This window comes from Pelophylax lessonae, assembly GCF_965119305.1.
Source record: "Pelophylax lessonae genome assembly, chromosome: 3".
Taxonomy (NCBI): Eukaryota; Metazoa; Chordata; class Amphibia; order Anura; family Ranidae; genus Pelophylax; species Pelophylax lessonae.
In genome coordinates this window covers 236795889-236817680 of record NC_138770.1, presented here as the reverse complement: position 1 = coordinate 236817680, position 21792 = coordinate 236795889, and the positions used below count along the sequence as shown (strand labels likewise).

The 21792-nt window shown below is 42.9% G+C and overlaps 1 protein-coding gene across 1 annotated transcript in view; it reads left to right on the top strand.

The window, feature by feature from the left end:
• ARHGEF26 (Rho guanine nucleotide exchange factor 26) overlaps positions 1 to 21033 on the top strand; it is a 231045-nt gene extending 210012 nt beyond the window's left edge. The window contains exons 13-15 of the mRNA XM_082251520.1: positions 829 to 896; positions 5448 to 5552; positions 20199 to 21033. Coding sequence (XP_082107646.1) covers positions 829 to 896; positions 5448 to 5552; positions 20199 to 20341 — 316 coding nt within the window. The 3' untranslated portion in view covers positions 20342 to 21033. The remainder of the gene's footprint in view (positions 1 to 828; positions 897 to 5447; positions 5553 to 20198) is intronic.
• The last annotated feature ends 759 nt before the right edge of the window (positions 21034 to 21792 follow it).

The window sequence follows — 21792 nt, the reverse complement described above, 5'->3', positions numbered from 1 at the left end:
TATTGTAATTCACGTAAGCCTGTTGCTTTCCCTTGCATGGCAAAACACAGGTAAACTTTATGCATTATTTACCTGGAGTTCTGTTTAAAGTGGAGTTCCACCCATTTTTAATAAATTGGATTACATAGATGTATGTAATCCCCTTTAAAACGACTTTTACCAATGAAAAGTTTTTTGGTTTTTTTTGCTAGTAAATACCTTATTTTCTGCTTTATTTATCCTCTTCTCACTTCCGGGTCCGGTCGGCGATTACGTCATTCGGTGATTCGCAGTGTGTGTTGAGATGTATTTCAGGGCATGAAATCTTGCATTATTACACAGGAGATGAGCTGTACTGCGTGTTCTGCCCCGCCTCCTCTCTGTGAGCTGTACTGTATGTAGTGTATTGAGGCCGTGCTCCGCCCCGCCTCCTCTCAGTGAGCTCAGTGAGGATATAATGCATTCAGTCCTCGCTCACTGAGAGGAGGCGGGGCGGAGTGCAGTCTTTAGGCTTTGTCCTCAGGCTTATTCACTAATGTAATACCGACAGCAATCATGAAGAGCAAAATGCAGCATCTCTAGTAGCTAATCACAAATCATCTGTTTTTTACGAGTTACTGCACTCATCTTAGTATTCTTCAGCACAGTACAACAACAGTTGTACAATTTTGATTCATTTGTGTTGACGTTATACATTTTTTTAATCTTCAAGAAGTCAATATTTTGTTTTATTCCACTTAGATTTTTTGTTTTTACTTTATATATGTGTTTATTTGATCATTGTTGATGCTTTTACCCCAGACAGCTTGCCTGCCCTCTGTAATTTGAGTATAAACTTGTGTTTTACAGAAGTGATCGAGCACGTTGGATTACTGCACTGGGCCAGAGCACAGAGAAGCCATGCACAGATAGAACAAGTAAGAACTGCGGTGGTTGGCTTATACTACCCTCTGCTGTTCACTTATGGAATTGCTATACATTAAAATAGAACTGAAAGCAAAGCATTTTTTTATTCTGGCTAGAGCAAGGAGGTTTATAACCCCTCTTAGGTTTTTTTTTTTTGCCATCTATGGCCCATTGGGGAGTGTAGCCACAGCAGGAAGTGAGAGGAAATCCTTCAAAGTAAAGGTAATCCCTGGTAGTCACAAGGGTCGCTAGAGTTAGTGCCCTCATTGGAGGATTTTGCCTCTATATTTATTCTGGTGACCACTTAAAATTTGGAAATTTCACTTTTAGTGGTAGCAGTCACCAGGACAACAGAGAAACATTGACAGGTGTTCTAATCCTTCTTCATTCTATCCAAAAATAAGAAATGTTTTGCCTTCATTTGTACTTATAGCTCTTTTTACATATTGTATAGATTGGTGAAGTCTGCATTTATTAGGCTTCAGTACATTTCTAAAACCACAGCAGCCATCAATAGTAAGTCTCTACTAAAGCTGGATACACACTATACAAAGTTATTTAGATTTTTTTTACTTTAGATTTACCAAAACCATATAATATGAGGTCAGACCTAAACACTTTAAATTTGTATGCAATCTGGTAGACCCTTGCACTACATAGTTGAAGGTAATCCTAAAGGAAATCTACCAACAAAAGTCGCAAAGTGTGTATCCAGCCTAAGTATAAGCGAATATCAGAAATTTGTAAAGGTCAGTGAAATGCTTAGTCTTAGTTGTGCATGCTGATGATTGGTTTTATTTGTGTACTATGTGTGCATGTTCTAACAGTTAGTAGTAATATAAACTAATATAAACTTTAAATGATATTAATATAAATTAGCAATAGAAGCATATTCATTACATCACTTAAAGTACATCTAAAGGCAAAACTTTTTTCAGTTTAGGACAGAGAGGGATTAGAATCCCTGTAAGTTTTTTTTTTTTTTGCACTCTGTGCCCCCATAAGGGAGATCCACTCTCTGTATTTGTAAACGCTCCTCATAGTCAAGGTCCTCCAATCCCCTAATCATTTTAGTTGCCCTTCTCTGGACTCTCTCCAGCTCCAACACATCCCTCCTGAGGACTGGCGACCAGAACTGGACAGAATACTCCAGATGCGGTCGGACCAGAGTTTTATAAAGTGGAAGGATTATAGTCTTATCTCTGGAATACATCCCTTTCTTTATGCATACTACTAATATTCTGCCGGCCGTGTCAGCTACAGCTTGACATTGCATGCTATTGCCTAGTCTATCCTCTACTAAGACTCCCAGATCTTTCTCCATTTTTGATTCCACCAAAGGCTCCCCCCTAAAGTGTTCAATGGTGCATATTATTTGAAAACACATTAAACTTTAGCAGTGTGGCCATTTAGTATTGTATAATGTTTCTAATGCTATTTTGAGTCATACTGTCTAGCAACACCAAAGACATTCTCCCCATGCCCGAGTGGCTAATTATCAAGCACCTTTGCTGTCATATGGGAGGAAGGGCTGTGAGTTACATGCGCCCTATAACCTGGTTATTGGATATTTGTTTCTCTCCCAACTGCAAAGATGTAGAGAAACAAAAGATGTGGAAGTATGGTAAGCATGCTTGTGGACTAACCACTTCTGGACTGGAAGGATTTGTCCCCTTAATGACCAGGCCATTCGGCACTGCGTTATTTTTAATTGCGCAGTCGTGGGATTCTGTACCTAAATAAAATTTATGTCCTTTGTTTCCCACAAATAGAGCTTTCCTTTGGTGGTATTTGATCACCTCTGCGATTTTTACTTTTTGCGCTATAAACAAAAAAATAGCGACAATTAAAAAAAAAAAAAAACAATATTTTTCACACTCTGCTATAGAACATTCCCAAAAAAAAAATTTAAAAATCAAAATTTTTTAACATTTTAGGCCAATTTGTTTTCTGCTATATATTTTTGGTAAAAAAAATCACAATAAGCGTATTTTGATTGGTTTGCGCAAAAGTTATCGAGTCTACTAACTACGGGAAAGATTTATGTCATTTTTATTGTTTTTTTTTACTAGTAATGGCTGCGATCTGCGATTTTTAGCAGAACTGCGACATTGCGGCAGACAGATTGGACCCCTAACTGACACTTTTGGGGGGACCAGTGACATTACTACAGTAATCAGTGCTAAAAATATGTACTGTTACTGTAATAATGACACTGGCAGTGAAGGGGTTAACACAGTGGGTGATCAAGAGGTTAAATGTAAGCTTAGGGGCGTGTTTCTAACTGTATGGGGGTGTGGCTTTTGAAATGATCACAGCGACCTGTGATCCTATATAGAAGGATCATAGGAGGTCTGTGATCATTCCTGAGAGAAGAACGGTCAGCTGTGTATACAATAGCTGACCGTCCTTTTCTCTCAGTGTGGAGCGATCGCGGGTGGCCAGCGGCAATCTGAGCCGCTGGCCCCGTTTATCTGAGTCCCCGCTGCCGAGTGGGGCCGGGAGCCCCCTAGCTGCAGGCGCGCGAACGATTAATAGCTACGTCAGTTCGCGCAGGAAGGGCTGCCTGCCACAGTAAAACAGCGGCGGGCGGTCGTTAACAGGTTAATATACTATATAGCACAATGCCACTCCACTGTGTCCTTGTAAAGCAGTGTGATGGTGTATATTTACACATGATAATGTTAATCTGGGAATCTTTAATTCCTAAGTGTCTTCCTCAAAATTGTTAAAATATTTATTTAACCTTAAAAACAGACTAGTGTAACAAAAATGTAAGCCGAACCCTAAGAAAATGACAAACATATACGTTTTTCAAAAGATACAATGTAGATTCAGCAAAAATTATTATTTATTTTTTTTTTTTTTCATTTTTGTAAATACTTTATTATATCCTTTCATATGACAACACTGAAGAAATTACACTTTGCTACAATGTAAAGTAGTGAGTGTGCAGCTTGTATAACAGTGTAAATTTGGTGTCCCTTCAAAATAACTCAACACACAGCCATTCATTTCTAAACGCTGGCAACAAAAGGGAAAATGTCCAAATTGGGCCCAATTAGCCATTTTCCCTCCCCGGTGTAATATAACTCCTTAGTATTACAAGGTCTCAGGTGGGATTGGGGAGCAGGCGTGTTAAATTTGGTGTTATCGCTCTCTCTCTCATGCTGGTTACTGGAAGTTCAACATGGCACCTCATGGCAACGAACTGTCTGAGGATCTGAAAAAAAAAAAGTTGTTGTGCTATATAAACATGGCCTAGGCTATAGGAAAATTGCCAAGACCCTAAAACTGAGCTGCAGCACGGTGGCCAAGACCATACAGCAGTTTAACAGGACAGGTTCCACTTAGAACAGGCTTTGCCATGGTCGACCAAAGAGGTTGAGTGTACGTGCTCAGCGTCATATCTAGAGGTTGTCTTTGGGAAATGGACCTATGAGTGCTGCCAGCATTGTTGCAGAGGTTTAAGGGGTGGGAGGGTCTGCCTGTCAGTGCTCAGACCATACATACAGACACACTGCATCAAATTGGTCTGCGTGGCTGTCATCCCAGAAGAAAGCCTCTTCTAAAGAAGATGCACAAGAAAGCCGGCAAACAGTTTGCTGAAGACTTATTTGATAAACTTATTTGGTTCAGATGGTGTCCAGCGTGTGTGGCGACAACCAGGTGAGGAGTACAAAGACAAGTGTGTCTTGCCTACTCTTGCCTACAATCAAGCATGGTGGTGGGAGTGTCATGGTCTTGGGGCTGTATGAGTGCTGCCGGCACTGGGGAGCTACAGTTAATTGAGGGAAACATGAATGCCAACATGTACTGTGACATACTGAAGCAGAGCATGATCCCCTCCCTTCGGAGACTGGGCTGCCTATGGGGTAGTATTTCTGTTCAAACGGTTTTTATTAAGGCAGAAGGAATGTAGTACAAAACAATACCAATAGGTAACAGTGGTGCATAACAGATGAATACACGTCAAAATGACATCATGAACAGCAAGTAGTAGCATAACAATCAGGTTAAGGAATAGGAAAGGGGCAAGCTGGGCGCCCGGAATACAGGTACAAGGGATAAACACAGTGCACAGGGGCGGCTGGGGGTAGGGCAAAAAGGGAGGCCGTAGTGCAGCAAAAGTTTGTGGTCCAGCCACAATAGGGAAACAAATTAGGTAGCGGCCAACTCGAGGCAACAAGGGGGGGGGGCAGCAAAAATTCTTTAGTAAAATTAGCATGATAAATGAACTAATGCTGGCAACATATGTTAAACATTTTTGTGTAACTTGTATGATTTTAGGGATGTTGGTTGTTCTTTTTTCCCCTTTAAACAAAAACTAGACAGAAATTACAGAAACAAAATAATTTCAACAAATACAATTTCTGTTGGTTGTCAGCGATCATTTTTACCTAGATGGTTCTCTTCTGGTTTGTTGAATCTGCTGAACAATTTCCTGTGTATAGCGCCTGTGAGTTTTCTGTACGTAGATATGTGTATATATATATATATATATATATATATATATATATATATATATATATATCTTCTAATACATTTTTTTTTCTTCTTAGCTTTAACTCAGGTAGAGATTATTCGAACCTACACAGCAAAACAGCCTGATGAGTTATCCCTACAGGTAGCAGACGTTGTTCTGGTATATCAGAAAGTAAACGACGGTGAGTATAGACATCATGTTGTGTTTCATTGAGGATTTACAGTGATAAACTTCCACTGATTATATTTTAATTTCCAATTTTTAGGCTTTTTATTCATGGTAGATTTTATAATGGTTATTATAAACAGATTATATACAGTGGGGAAAATAATTATTTGATCCACTGCAGATTTTTCAAGTTTGCACACTTACAAAGAAATGAAGGGTCTGTCATTTTCATCATATGTGCATTTTAACCACTTCTGGACCGGAAGGATTTGCCCCCTTAATGACCAGGTCAATTTTTGCGATTCGGCATTTCGTTAATTTAACGTACAATTGCGCGGTCGTGCGATGATGTACCTAAATAAAATTGATGTTCTTTTTTCCCCACAAATAGAGCTTTTTTTACGGTGGCATTTGATCACCTCTGCAATTTTTATTTTTTGCGTTATTAACAAAATTAGAGCGACAATTCTGAAAAAAAAAACAATATTTTTCACAAAAATCGAAATAAGCGTATTTTGATTGGTTTGCGCAAAAGTTATCATGTTTACTAACTACGGGAAAGATACTTATGTAATTTTTATTGTTTTTTTTTTTTTTACTACTAGTAATGGCGGCGATCTGCAATTTTTAGTGGGACTGCGACATTGCGGTGGACAGATCAGACCCCTAACTGACATTTTTGACACTTTGGGGGGGACCAGTGATATTACTAAAATAGTGCTAAAAATATGCACTGTTACTGTAATAATGACACTGGCAGGGAAGGGGTTAACACAGTGGGTGATCAAGGGGTTAAATGTGTACCTAGGGGAGTGCTTCTAACTGTATGGGGGGGTTTGAATATCAACCAAAAATCCAGAAAAAACACGATACAAATGTTATCAATTTGAGTTGCAGTTTAGTGAATAAAATAAGTATTTGATCCCCAAGCAAAGCATGACTTGGTACTTGGTGGATAAATTCATGTTGGCAAGCACAGAGTAATGCTGGCCATACACTATATGAAAAATCTGCTGAAATTCGGTCATCTGGACAGTTCTTTCATTTTTCGACCACTTAATGGGCATGAATCGGTAATCAGTTGTGATGTTTTTGAGCCGAAAAAACGAAGGACAAGTTTGGAAATTTTCTGCCAAACAAACGATAAATTGAAAGGGTAATGTGTTTCTTGTCCAAACTGTTTGCACTAGGTGTATGTAAAAACTAGCACAAAACTGATTCATTTATGTCCATTGAACGATTTATCGGTCACTAAATGATGGCATGATCGTTTTCTCTCACGGCCGAGTGTTCGTTTTTCGAAAAGGAGTTTGAACGATTTTTCTTATAGTGTATGGCCAGCATTAGACGTTTCTTGTAGTTGGTTACCAGGTTTGCACACATCTCAGGAGGGACTCCTTTACTCAGAGGGGTCCACTCTTCTTTACAGATCTTCTCTAAATTCCTAAAGTGATTGTAAAGACTTGTTTTTTTTCTTTTTTTTTAAATAACAAACATGTTCTACTTACCCGCTTTGTGCAGTTGGTTTTGCACAGAGTGGCCCAGGTCGTCCTCTTCTCGGCTCCCTCTTCGGCTCTCCTGGCCCCTCCCTCCTGTTGAGTGCCCCCACAGCAAGCAGCTTGCTATGAGGGTACCCGAGCCAAGTCACCACTCCCTGTGTCCGTTGAGACACGGCATCATAACATAGCCCGCCCCTTTATCTCTTGATTGGCTGAATGATTTTGATTAACAGCAACGGGAGCCAATCTCGCCGGGCTACTGTCTTGGCCAAAGAGGAGGAGAGTCTCAGGCAGCTCAGACACTCTTGCAACATTGCTGGATAGAGACGGGCTCAGGTAAGTATTAGGGGGGCTGAAGGGGGCTGCACACAGAAGGTTTTCTTTTTATCTTAATCAATAGAATGAATTAAGATAAAAATACCTTCTGCCTTTACAATCGCTTTGTATTTCTTCCATTTGCAAATAATTGCTCCAACAGTTGAGAAAGATATACCTGTGCTCCTTCTCACCATGCTTTTAGCTAATGGTCTTGTAGCCCATTACAGCTTTGTGCAGGTCTACAATCTTTTCCCTGATTTCCTTTGACAGCTCTTTTGTCTTGCCCATGATGGTGAGGTTTAATTGGAAGAAAGAGATTCAGTGGACAGGTGTCTTTCATACACATAACAAGTTTCCATTCTTTATTTGACAGGACTAATCTGTGTACCACATGAGCACATACTGAAGCCAGTCTGTGGAAGTCAGAATTATTGTTGGTTGGTAGGGGATCAAATACTTATTTTACTCACTGAACTGCAACTCAGTGTATATATTTCTGGATTTATGGTTGACATTCTGTCTCTTACATTTAAAATACACCTATGATAAAAATTATAGACCCTTCATTTATTTGTAAGTGGGCAAACTTATAAAATCTGCAGGGGTATAATAATTATTCCCCCCACTGTATATCTATGCCATTACTAAAATTAAATGCGTTTTGGGTCAATTTTATAATTTTTTTTCAATTTGACAAGATTTTGATCAGATTTATTATATTTTGTTTTTTATTTTTTGAAAAGATTTAGCTCACAAATAAACATTAAATGCAGGGTACACTTAGCCCCCGTTCACATAGAGGCGACCTGTGAGGCGACCTGGTCGCCTCACAGGTCGCCGCAGGTCGTCTTCCATAGGGAAGCTGCGGACCCGTTCTAATAGGAGCGACACAAGTCGCTCCGACTTAGAAAAAGGGTCCGGAGTTTCTTTGGGGCGACCCGGAGGCGACCGCCATAGACTTCAATGTTATGAAGTCCGTGGCGGCCGCTCCGAGGTCGCGGCGCGCTGCTCGCACCGCGACCTCGGAGGTCGCCACCCGAAGTCGGATCGCCCCTATGTGAACGGGGCCTTACGGTTTGGCAGAGCTTTGTAGTTTTCCTAAATAGAGTACAATTAAACTCTGTGAAGCTGTACATTGCCAGGGAGAGATGAGTCCCTTCTTTGACTCCATCCTCGATGTGTTAATTGAAGCATCTAGTTTTGCAAAGCAGCTATGATTGACGTGATGAACATGTAAAAGGACCTGCAGCATCACATGTGGGCTGTAAAAAGAAAAATAATTCTGATTAACAGAATTTCATATGTAGAAATAACACCTCACCTGTATTTTACATCATGTTTTTTCATAAAAGGCAGAGAGCAGTGTGCTTCAGATGTCCTGCAGTGTGTACTTTGCAAAACACTGCAGAGAACGCGATTTCCCTCATTTATTAGAATGAATGGGGCTACATTTGCTTCAAAGTCCAGAAGAAAGCAAAGCACAAACTGCATTTATAAATGTGCTGGAATAGCTTCTTACAGAAAAGAAGCCAACAGGTAGACTGTATTGCTACTAAACAGGCTGTAGCATGATATGTCATAGATGCCTGTGTTTCTCAATGAGCTGTGCCTGCATATCCCAATTGGAAGTGTGCGGGATGGAACACAGATATCGGGGCGTTTCAGGTCTCCCTGACCCCAGGGCTGCCAGTCAGGCTTTTGACTCATGTGCATGTTTAACATAGGAGAGGATAAGAAGATGATTCCTCATCTTTCTTGTGTTACTTTCTCTCTCTTGTTCAAAGATATGTCCTGCAGAATTCTTCTCTGCAGCTCATGTGGAAATAATCCGAGCTGATATACTACTGGATGCCTTTGTTTATAATGGTGAATAATCTTTGGGGTGCCCAGGTAAGACCCCCTGAAAAGATGCCTTCTGGCAAAAGATTTTTACCATTCTTTGGGGCCTATTATGTCAAATAGAACATAATTAAAGTTTTTTTTTTTTTTTTTTTTTATACAAATTGAAAAACTTAAATTTAACTGTGATTTCACCAAATAACCGCAGATTTCCCTGTGGAAGCTTCATACTTAAACTATATTTGCAGCAAGCATTTGATATGGTAGCTTCTCTGTTCGGATTAGCCCTGATTGGCATCATTATACGTGCATGGAAGGAATTCAGATTATGCTTAAAGTAGAATTAAATGCAATCACTAAAATCTCTTATAAACTTTGGGGATTGAAAACTGGAGAGTGCCAAATCTGATGCAGATCTGCATAGAAACCAATAAGCTTCCAGTTTTTTTTTCTTTTGCCAAAGCTTAATTGAACAATCTGAATTTAGAAACTGATTGGCTACCATGCACAACTTCACCTGATTTTGCACACTCCAGTTTTAGTAAATACACCCCTTTGTGTTCTTCCTTCCTCCCCTCTTTTCCTTCCTCCCTCCCCTCCCCTCCCCTTCCCTTTGCCTTTCTTCTCCCTTTTTTCTTATTTATTTTGCCCTTCCTTCTTTTGCTTGCTTCACCCTTCCTTCTTCTTCCCAATAGTTTGTGCAACACTTTTTTAAATATAAAGAGAGACCATAAAGTATCAATACAATACAAGACAGGAAAGTTTGAAAGGTCCTTTTCCTGACAGACTCCATGGCAGCATACGTTTGGGTAGGCCCCGCCTCCTCTCCTACCTCATAGGACCCCACTCCCATAAATCTTTGCTCCCTTTCAGCATCAGTGTTCTTTTTTCGTCCTCCTCATACATACGGTGTTATGTTCCTACTATTCCAGTCCTATACTTTGGAGCAGAAGGGGTCGTAGAGTCTCCGCTAAGCCCTGGCTATTAGCAGGGTATGGAGGGGGCAATGGAAGAAACCCCCTTGCAGGAGCCTGGGGGTCTGGCCGAGAGAGCCCTGCTGCCGCGGGTGGCCTAAATTTGCCCGAAGATATGGACCGGTGGTGCGCCTCTGGGACTCTTCTCTGCTCTGGGCAGGGTGGTAAGCCCTGTTATGGGACCTCTTTTTACTTCGTTTTTACTATTTGTCAGTGTCTTAGGTACTTACTGTGGCTTGGTTGAGTGTGGGTTCTGTAGCTGAGTGTCACTTTTCAGAGTCAGCGTTTTTGCCCCTGTTATCGGTGCCCGGCGGCTCCCGGTCTTGCCGTGGCCGCGTTTGCGGCCGCCGCTTCCGGGTTGCGCGGCGCTTCTGCGCATGCGCGGTAGCCGTCGGGCACAGGATTCGGTGCGCATGCGCGGGGATGACGCGTGACGTCACTCGCGCATGCTCGGTAACGTTTGGCGGCCGCAAGGCGGCATATTTAAAGCCTGTGTTTGTCAGAGCTGGTGGGAAGGTCGGCAGCGTTGATACAGCCTCCCCCAGACTCTGACTAGCGTGATTCAGGTAAGATTCGCATTTTTAAAGGATCTTTTGGCAGTTCTCTCTTTCCTTTAGTATTTTTGGTACAGTGTGTCTTTTGTATCTCGCTGTAGGAAGAGTGTTTTTGCCCTCTATTGTTGTGACATGGATGCTTCTCCGCCCCCTAGTGGCCAGCCCGCTCATACCAGGTATGTGCTGGGCATTTAAGGGGGGGGGAAATCTCTCGGTGTTTCTCTTATATACCTCTACATGTTTCTATCTCTAGCTCTTCTAGGTCTGATCAGCAGCCTAATGAACGCAGAGATGATAGACGTTCAAAGTCGCATCACCGGCACTCCTCATCCAGGTCCAGACGCAATTCCCCCCATAGTAGGGGACGTGATGGCGAAACTTCTGGTTCAACACATCATGGCCGTTCTGATCGCCCGCACGGGAAGAAATGCTGGGGATGTGGTACCATAGTAACAGATGGTTCCTCTCTGTGTAAACCCTGTTATGCCCAAGCTACGGGTGAAAGGGAGAAGTCGGACCATCCTATTGAGGAAGTGGTACGCAGAGTCCTCAAAGACTCTCTGGCTGAGTTACAAAAGCCAAGTACTTCTGCAGGGCCATCCCGCTCTCCGGAAAGAGATCTTCTGGTTCAGGATCCTTTTGAGTCCTCCCAGCCCAGCCATCCTTCTATCCTTCCGTCAGAGTCCAAATCTGATTCAGATGACTCCGGTTCAGGATTTGAGTTCAGCCATGTCTCCCCTCTAGTGAAGGCGGTGAGAGAACCTCTTGAATGGGAGGATCCAGCTGTCTCCTCCCCAAAACAACGAAAATATTTCAAGCAGCTATGCAAAGAGCGCTTGGACTTTCCATTTCTAGGGGAGCTGGGAGATATAATTACAGAAGAGTGGAGCAAAGTGGAAAGGAAAAATTCTCTGACCACAAAAATGGCAAAGCTGTATCCATTTAAACAGGAAAAGGTGAAGTACCTGGAATCTTCCCCAAGTGTGGATGCAGCTGTGATGCGTTTGGTCAAGCATGTCACCCTTCCAATGGAGGATACAGCCTCTTTTAGGGATCCGTTGGATAGGAGGATCGACGCTGACCTTAAACGAGCATATCTTTCGACCGGCATGGCCTGTAAGCCAGCTTTGGCTTTGGCTACAATTTCAAAGGCCATGGAAGTCTGGATTAATGCCCTCGAGGGCACTCTTGGAGGAGTTTCGGAAGAAGTGCTCCAGAGCTCCCCAATCCAGGAGCTGAAGATGGCTGCGGGTTTTCTGGGGGAGGCGTCTCTAGACACCATTCGCCTTTTGGCTCGAGTTATGCTGGCTTCGGTTACAGCTAAACGCGCCCTTTGGCTTAGGCCTTGGGTCGCTGATGCTGCTTCCAAACAGGCGTGGTGCCGAATTCCCTTTGAGGGTTCTTCCCTCTTTGGGAACAAATTGGATGCAGCCATAACTCGGGCCACGGGTGGAAAATCTGGGTTCCTCCCTCAGGATAAACGCCCAGGCGCTCAGAAGCGCTCTTTCCCGAGAAGACAAACTACCAATCGTGCCAGGGAAGCACGCAGCTACAGACCAGGCAAGTCTTACGGAAGAGGTTGGAAGTCAAGGCAATCTACCTTCCAGAAAGGCCCTAAAGGCTCTTCGTCTGGTGACCGGGAGGCCACCAAATCCTTTTGAGGTTGGGCCCGTCCAGGCCTTCCCGGTAGGGGCCAGGTTGCTCCAATTTCGGGATGTCTGGGCGGCCTCGATCCAGGATCCCTGGGTGTTAAACATCGTGTCCCAGGGACATTCGTGGGCGTTCGACAACGTTCCCAAACCCAGGTTTGTCGCAACCTCACTTCCTCTTTCGGCAGAGAAAAAGAAAATTCTTCTCGCCTACGTGGACTCCTTACTGGTTCAGCGAGCTGTTGTGCCAGTTCCCGAGGCAGAACGAGGGTTGGGAGTCTATTCACCTCTGTTTCTCGTTCAGAAGAAGAACGGCACCTGGCGTCCGGTAATAGACCTCACATATCTCAACAGGTCTATCCGTCAAGAGAGGTTCACAATGGAGTCCCTAGTCACCATTCAACATTCGATCCTTCCAGGAGATTGGTTGGCTTTGATCGATCTAAAAGATGCATACTTCCACGTTCCTGTGGCAAAAGAGTACCATCAGTTTCTCCGGTTTGCTGTAGGTCATGCCCACATGCAATTTACGTGTCTTCCCTTCGGGCTCTCAACTTCGCCTCGCACGTTCTCCAAGACCTTGCTGGCAGTTGTGGCTCTCATCAGGACCAGAGGCATCAGATTGCATCATTATCTGGACGATCTTCTCCTTCTGTCCCAGGACAGACATCTGGAGCAAGTGACATCGACTCTTCAGGAATTCGGTTGGATTCTGAATCTAGAGAAGAGCCATCTGGTGCCTACGCAGTCGCTGGTGTTTCTCGGGCACTGTTCAACACGGTGAAGTGCACCATTTCCCTGCCAGAAGAGAAAATTCCTGTAATTCAGAGTAGGGTGTCTCACGCTCTCGCTGCCTCTCGTCTCACTGCTCGCCAGTGTCTAAAGGTAGTAGGGACGCTTGTAGCCACCTCGCCTATGGTGAAGTGGGCTATGTGGAAGCTGAGACCCTTCCAGAAGGGGTTTCTCCAACAGTGGACGACGGAGAATTTGTCACAGGTTATTCACCTGACTCCATTCATGAAGGGATGCCTTCCCTGGTGGTTACGCCGTACAAATCTGACCAACTGCCACTCAATCGCTCCGATTTCCTGGGTAACGATAACCTCCGATGCCAGCAATACCGGTTGGGGAGCCCACTGTCTGACCGAAGTGGCACAAGGCAAATGGAACTTCCCAGGTCACGGAGTAGTGTCCAACGTTTTAGAACTTCGAGCCGCCCTCAAAGCACTCCAGGCTTTTCACCATCTAACACAGGGGGCTTCAGTGCTGTTAAGGATGGACAACACCACGGCAGTGGCTTATGTCAAGAGGCAGGGAGGAACACGCAGTATGTCTCTCCTCCAAGAAACAGAACCGATCATGACATGGGCTCAGCATCATCTGGCCAATCTCTCAGCGGTCTTTGTCCCGGGAGTGTTGAATGTGGAGGCAGACTTCCTATCTCGTTTCCAACTAGACAACAACGAGTGGTCCCTCCACCAAGAGGTGTTCAACTGGGTGTTATCTCTGGGGATTTCACCCGAAGTGGATCTGTTTGCGAGTCCACGCAACAGGAAACTTCGGAAGTACTACACGAGATTCAGAGATCCTCAAGCTTTCGGAGTGGATGCCCTCACGGACAGGTGGGACTTCCAGTCTGCTTATGCCTTTCCACCAGTGCCAATAGTACTCCAATTCCTGCGGAGACTGAAGATGGAGGAAGTAGAGATCGTGGCAATAATCCCCTTCTGGCCCAACAGGCCATGGTTTCCCCTGCTGTCCCTTCTGAGCTTCAGGGATCCAATCCCTCTACCTCTCAGGTCGGACCTTCTGTCTCAGGGTCCTACTCTGCACCCTTGCCCTGCACGGCTGCACCTCAGGGCTTGGTTTTTGAGAGGGGGAGGTTGGAAGCTCTCGGATGTCCAGAGGAGGTGATTCCGACTCTCATGAGTTCAAGAAGGCCCAGCACCAACAGGGTATATGAAAGGATATGGGCCAGGTTCATGAGTCATCAGGCCCAGGGGTCAGGTCCAGTAGGTACGCCTACTGTTCAGCAGATTTTAAGTTTTTTGCAGTCTGGTCTGGATCTGCCCCTCTCGGTTAGTTCTCTCCGGGTGCAAGTATCCGCCATTTCAGCCTTTACCGGAATTCAGTGGGCAAGTCATCATCTGATCCAGCAATTTTTTAAGGGAGCAGTCAGGCTTAGGCCTCAGAGAAGGCCAAGATTCCCAAAATGGGATCTTCCTTTAGTTTTGGACTTTTTTTCTTCAAAGGATGTTGCTTCCATGTCTGTCAAGGAACTTACGTTGAAAACAGCATTTTTGGTGGCTATTTCCTCTGCTAAGAGGGTCTCCGAGATACACAATCGGGGTCACAAAGAACCTTTTTTGACCTTTTTTCAAGACAGGGTGGTCCTTATCCCTATGCTAGGGTCAAATCCAAAAGTGACCTCTGTCTTCCACGAAAATGCTGAGATAGTTCTTCCCACCTTCAGAACTGATGAGAATTCTTCAGTCCATCCTCTAGACGTGGGCAACACTCTAAGTCAATATTTGGAGGCCACATCCTCCTTCCGCCAATCGGACTTCCTTTTCGTTCTGCTACATGGCAAAAAGAAAGGAATGCGGGCATCTTCCAGAGCAGTGGCTGCGTGGATCGTTCAGGCTATCAAATGGGCGTATAGAGCAAAGGGCTTGGCTCCTCCAGAGGCGATTACAGCTCACTCTACAAGAAGTGTCGCTACGTCTTGGGCAGCTTCCAAGCACGTCGCACCTGACGTGATCTGCAAGGCAGCATCTTGGTCATCTGTTAATACTTTTCTTTCCCATTATTGTTTTGCCCCTGCTGCTTTGTCTTCCGTTAATTTTGGCGTTCAAGTCTTGTCAGTTGACAGTGCCAATTAAAGTTTTCTTTGTTCAGCATCTTCCCACCCGGGAGTGTATAGCGAGTTATTTCCCAAACGTATGCTGCCATGGAGTCTGTCAGGAAAACGGAAAATTGATATCAAATACTTACCGTAATTTTCCTTTCCTGATGGACTCCATGGCAGCAGGAGTCCCCTCCCAATTCCTGAGTAGGCTAGTTACAGAACACTGATGCTGAAAGGGAGCAAAGATTTATGGGAGTGGGGTCCTATGAGGTAGGAGAGGAGGCGGGGCCTACCCAAACGTATGCTGCCATGGAGTCCATCAGGAAAGGAAAATTACGGTAAGTATTTGATATCAATTTTCCGTTTTTATGTGAGTTTACAATTTAAAAGGGAAGGGCGAGTGACATAAAAAGGTAATACTGTGTAGGGATGTGTTGATGGAGAAAGTTGGTTGTTGGGTGGTGACAAGCTAGCCACTTTACCACCGGAGGATTTTGCTGTCTTACGTCCAGGCCACTTTTTGCGATTCGGCACTGTGCGACTTTAACTGACAATTGCGCGGTCGTGCAACGCCGTACCCAAACTAAATTTACGTCCTTTTTTTCCCACAAACAGAGATTTCTTTTGGTGGTATTTGATCACCTCTGCGCTTTTCATTTTTTGCGATATTAATAAAAAAATGCGACAATTTTGAAAAAATAACAATATTTTTCTACTTTGAGAGTTAAAAAATATCCAATATATTCAAACAGAGCTTTCTTTTGGTGGTATTTGATCACCTGTGCGATTTTTTTTTATCATGCGCTATAAACAAAAAAATAGCGTAAATTTTGCAAAAATAACAATATTTTTCACTTTTTTTTATATGAAATTCCCCCAAAAAAATGTAAAAATCAAAATTTTTCAACATTTTCGGCCAATTTGCTTTATGCTACATATGTTTGGTAAAAAAAATCGCAAAAAGCTTATTTTGATTGGTTTGCGCAAAAGTTATCGCGTTTACTAACAAAGGGAAAGATTTTTGTCATTTTTGGTGTTTTTTTTTTTAATGCGTAATGGCGGCGATCTGCAATTTTTTTTGCGGTACTACGACATTGGGGCAGACAGATCGGACCCTTGACTGACATTTTTGACACTTTTGGGGTTACCAGTGACATTACTGCAGTAATCAGTGCTATACATATGCACTGTTACTGTAAAAATACACTGGTAGTGAAGGGGTTAACTTTATTTGAGAGGGAGGGGCTGTGTGTGTCCCTAGGGGCGTGATTCTTACTGTGATTGGCTATGGCTTGAAGTGTAGGAACAATGATCAACGGTCCTACATAGTAGAACCGTATGATCACTGTTTCTACACAGGGGAGAATGACAGGCGGCTTGTTTACACTAGCCGCCTGCCTTTCTCCCGCTGTCACGGACGATCGTGAGTGAGCAGCGGACATCGGGTCCGCCGCTCACACACGCGGGGGGGGGGGTCCGTGACCGCGCGGGAGCGGGCCTCCGGCGGCGCACGCTCGCTCCCCAGAGCCTCACAGGCTAGTGACATACCGTTACGTCACTTTGCCTGTGAGGGGCTGACCGCCGCAGTATATGTACTTGCGGCGGTCGGCAAGTGGTTAAAGTACAGTCTATTAGGCAGACTCCGATTACAAAAACAGGTACTCAGACAGCGGTACAGGATAACAGACCTTGAGAATCATCAAGTATCCATAAAGCTTTAGACTGATCTGGGAGGTAACTCCTCTCCACCAGATTCAATCTCGTTTTGTGGTCTGTACAGCTGGACTGCTGTCTTCCATATGAAACAGGCAGATTACTCACACAGGTTACTGGATGTCTGTGGATGTTCTTTTCCATGTGGGTCGCTGGCTCTCCTCAGCAGAATCCCAGGCATGTGACTAGGCCCCAGGCTTCAGGCCTAACCAGCAACAGCACAGCAATACACACCCTCCCCGAAGGGGGTCCAGGCGGAAAGAGAGCGATTATTGGACCTCCCCTCCTTTAAATAAGGTCTCCCATAATGCCGCAGTGACACTGTAATTGGCTGAGAGATATGGACATTAACAGTTTGTTTAGAGGAAGTAAACCCTCCTCTGCAAGTTGTACCTATAGGTAAGCCTATGATAAGGCTTACCTATAGGTAGTGTAAATATCTCCTAAACATGCACCGTTTAGGAGATATTTACCTTCGATGCATCCAGTGACGTCACTGGCGCATGCGCTATGAAGGAACGGCCGCTCGTGCCGTTCCTTCAGAGCCCCGTGCCGTGATTGTCAGCTCCCGCGCGCGTGCGCAGGAGTGACGTCACCGCGGCTCCGGCCAATCAGATGGCCGGATGCCGCGATCCCGGAAGACGGGTGACTAGACATGTCGCTCGTCATAGAGGTGAGTGAGCGGCACGGCGGGGGCTCGTTCTAAGGTAAGTATTTCATAATGAGCTAGTATGCGATGCATACTAGCTCATTATGTATTTCTCTTTCAGGTTGTAAAAAAAAAAAATGTTACCGAGTTTACAACCTCTTTAACTGTAATTCTCACTCTAGTGTCAGAGGCAACAGTGCCACCTACTGACAGAAGGGAGAAATGCAGTCAAACCCAGATTAAGAGAGGAAGTTCAATTGACCACAGTGAAATTACAGCCAGGCTAGTTAAGGCCCAGCAAACTAAGTTTAACAGCAACCTTGCATTAAGACAAGGGTGCTACAAATATAATTCAAAATTTGTTTGTATTTTTAAATCTACAGCTTTATTGATCAATCACTTCCTGTTTTAGGGTGCCAACTGTCTCTCAACAGTACTTCTGTGCTGTCACTCTGCCACTGTCATTTCTAGTTGAGATTAAAAGTGGCTGCACTGAGACACTTGGCGCAGGCATATTCAACCACCGTCACTATCTGGAAGCTGGTCTAGAGTAGTGCCTTGCAGCTGACACTGGAGAAAGCACAACTAGACAGATAATGGCTGTAGAAGATCAGCAGCAACACTATGGGGTTTATTTACTAAAGCTAGAGAGTGTAAAATCAGGCACACTTCTGCAGAGAAATCAATCAGCTTTCAGGTTTTGTTACCAAAGCTTAATTAAATAAACTGAGGGTAGAAGCTGATTGGGTTCTCAGCAGAAGTGTGACTGATTTTGCACTCTCTAGCTTTAGTAAATAAACCCCTATGTTACACAAAAGAGTAATAAACAGAGAAAAAAATTGATAATGACAATGTAGAGTGCTTTAGTAAACCAAATCTCATCTAGTTATGACTAAATATACTTTAAAAGCTTGGTCTGGGTAGGGACTACATCTGATGAAACTAATATTTTTGGTGTATAACTTGAATTGTTTGTTAGCTTAAACGACGATAAAGACAATACACATTTGTTGACATCCAAGTGTATATTGTTTTTTTTGTTTTTTTTTCAATTTTTAACCACAATTCTTTCTTCTGACAAATTCATAAGTGAACAAAAAATATTTAATTGCCTTTACTAAATTTTGACATGTTCACCGTAAGAGTCAACGCACAGTGAGCTGCATGTATATAGCTGAATGTTATTTTATTTGAACACACAAATGTTGCATATATGGCTATTCCACATGAAAAATAGTTGACTGTGGTTGCAAATAACATTCATCTGTGCATGTTCAGATTCATATTTTGAGGGTAAATTGCTAATTTATTTGGTATTTCCTACCAAAATGTGATGCGCCAGAAATATAATAAAAAAGTGATGACTTTAAATACAATAAATCATATCCAGTTCATAAGGCACATAGCAATGTGTGTGCTTCCAATAAAGTGATATGAAGAGTGTCCCCGTATCCAATTGAAGAAAATCCAGTGATGAAAACAAGTTGTAAACACCAATTAGTGAATCCCTCCACCAGGTGAATTAGCCTCTCACCTTCCTAAAGGACCCAAACGGGCCAGCAATCACATGTATCATGGATCAGACTTCCAGGAAAGAGCCACACTGTATTGCACCTCGAGGGATCCCGGGACATATAAAAAACAGATGAAGAAATCTAGTGCTCTCTGCTTACTAATAAGGGTGTGCTTTATTAGAGAAAGGCAGATCAACTCACATTTGTTGGGCACTCAGCCGTGCCTGCTGTATAAGCGATGTCAGCGATCTGTTACCAGAGAGAGAGAGAGCGATCTGGTAACAGAGCGCTGACATCGCTTATACAGCAGGCACGGCTGAGTGCCCAACAAATGTGAGTTGATCTGCCTTTCTCTAATAAAGCACACCCTTATTAGTAAGCAGAGAGCACTAGATTTCTTCATCTGTTTTTTATATGTCCCGGGATCCCTCGAGGTGCAATACAGTGTGGCTCTTTCCTGGAAGTCTGATCCATGATACATGTGATTGCTGGCCCGTTTGGGTCCTTTAGGAAGGTGAGAGGCTAATTCACCTGGTGGAGGGATTCACTAATTGGTGTTTACAACTTGTTTTCATCACTGGATTTTCTTCAATTGGATACGGGGACACTCTTCATATCACTTTATTGGAAGCACACACATTGCTATGTGCCTTATGAACTGGATATGATTTATTGTATTTAAAGTCATCACTTTTTTATTATATTTCTGGCGCATCACATTTTGGTAGGATTTATAGTTTATTGTGATTTGTGAAACACGATTGGTGTATGCTGCCGGATACCACTTATATACTTTCACACACCTGATTTATGCACAGTGAATTGAGGTTGAGTTATTTTATCACATATATTGGGTTTGCGCTGATAGTTTTTATTTGGTATTTCACTGATCTCGAATCCGTTGCAACCATAAAGCATCAGCGACCACATTCCTTTTCAAATGTTTATTAAATGAGACTGACCGAGTAAGTTATAAACTTTAATCTGAGTGTAACTGTTTTTGTTCACTGGTAGTAATTTTTTTATACATATGTCACAAAGATATAATTGTTTTGTCTCCCAATACCAGCTGATCATTGTGTTTTTTTTTTAATCTTTGCAGGATGGTATGAAGGGGAAAGACTGAGGGACGGGGAGAGAGGCTGGTTTCCCATGGAATGTGCAAAGGAAATTACATGTCGGGCTACACTAGAAAAGAATATGGAGCGCATGGGGCGTTTGCTTGCCCTGGAAACCAATGTGTAGACTTCAATGTTGGCCATTTCTATACTGCAGCATTTGCACTATCGTAGCACCACTGTGCATAGGGAAGTTAAAGGGAACACAATCTTCAAACTTTTTTGTTGTGAGGGTACATGTTCTCAAAGCTAAGGGACTGGACTGATGATATCACAGCCCCCTGCTTTTCAGCTGTTGTCACCATTTCTTCTTTTATCTCTGAAATTCACTAGAGAAAGTTTAAACTGATGAGACCTATATACAGAACAGGACAGGAAATGCCTTTACTAAAGACTTAGAAAAGCTCTCCGATTCCTCATCAAGCTCTGTATGAGTATGAGAATTAGGAGGGTGGTCGTTGTATAATGTTTCATAGCCAGGGATAGAAATTCGGAAGCTCATGTTTAGACTTACATGTATGTTACTAATATAAATATTGATTATGAATGTATATGATCTATAGCAGAGATTAAAACATCTGTATTTGAAATGAATATTGCATTTGTATAAAAGCAATACTAAGAGTACTTTGAAGCAGGCATATTTATTAATTTTCTGGTTTAATGATCTGTAGAAATCGGTGTAATGTGGTTAAATGGGACTTAGTTTCTTTGTCCCAGAATTGACAATGATGCCTACACGACTTACTTTTTTACAAAGGACAATAGATCCTATGCCTTCCCAGTGAATCTTCTCTGTTGTATATCTTGGATTAGCGGTTTGGAACATATGCACTGGTGATCACCAAATGCAAACCATGTCATTTGGTCTTTTTATGTACTGGTTTAGCATTAATAATATTCAGGCCCGAGGTCATGCCATACATAGCTATCTTCCAACCTAATGCTACCCACTTGTACGAGAAAGATACCCATATATTGGGATATTAGGCAGGTATTCCGCACAAGACACCTACACCTGTTCAGATATAATATGGGGAAACCATGTAGATATCAAAGGGCTTATATTTATTCACAGTTTGCACAAATGGTCTAAATAAAGTAAACATAGTGGTTAATTTACTAAAGGTGGAGTGCAACATGAATTTTTACTTACCTTTTGTGAATTTAATGAAAATTCACTTTGCAAAGGATATCCAATCGCGTGCAAGGCAAATAAATAATAATAAAAAAAAAAACAGGACTTTTTTTGCAAAATCTTTTGCAAAGTGAAAGTGCTTTACTCCTAGTAAACCACCCACATTTTGTCAAAAAATGGTCCAAAATTAAGTTTCCTAGGAATTACTGATATCACAAAAGTAAAAATAAAAAAAGTCTTATACTGTAGTGATGTCAGTATTACACAGGGATTTCACACAGCCAGGGAAATGGCACAGCCTGTCATATGTTTGTCTTGAGTATTGTAGACTGGCACATTTGAGGACAAAACAGATTATTAAACCTGCAGCTAAATTTAGCCAAAAGGGAGCACAAAACATGTAACCTTATACATGATAAATTATGACTATCACTGTTAAT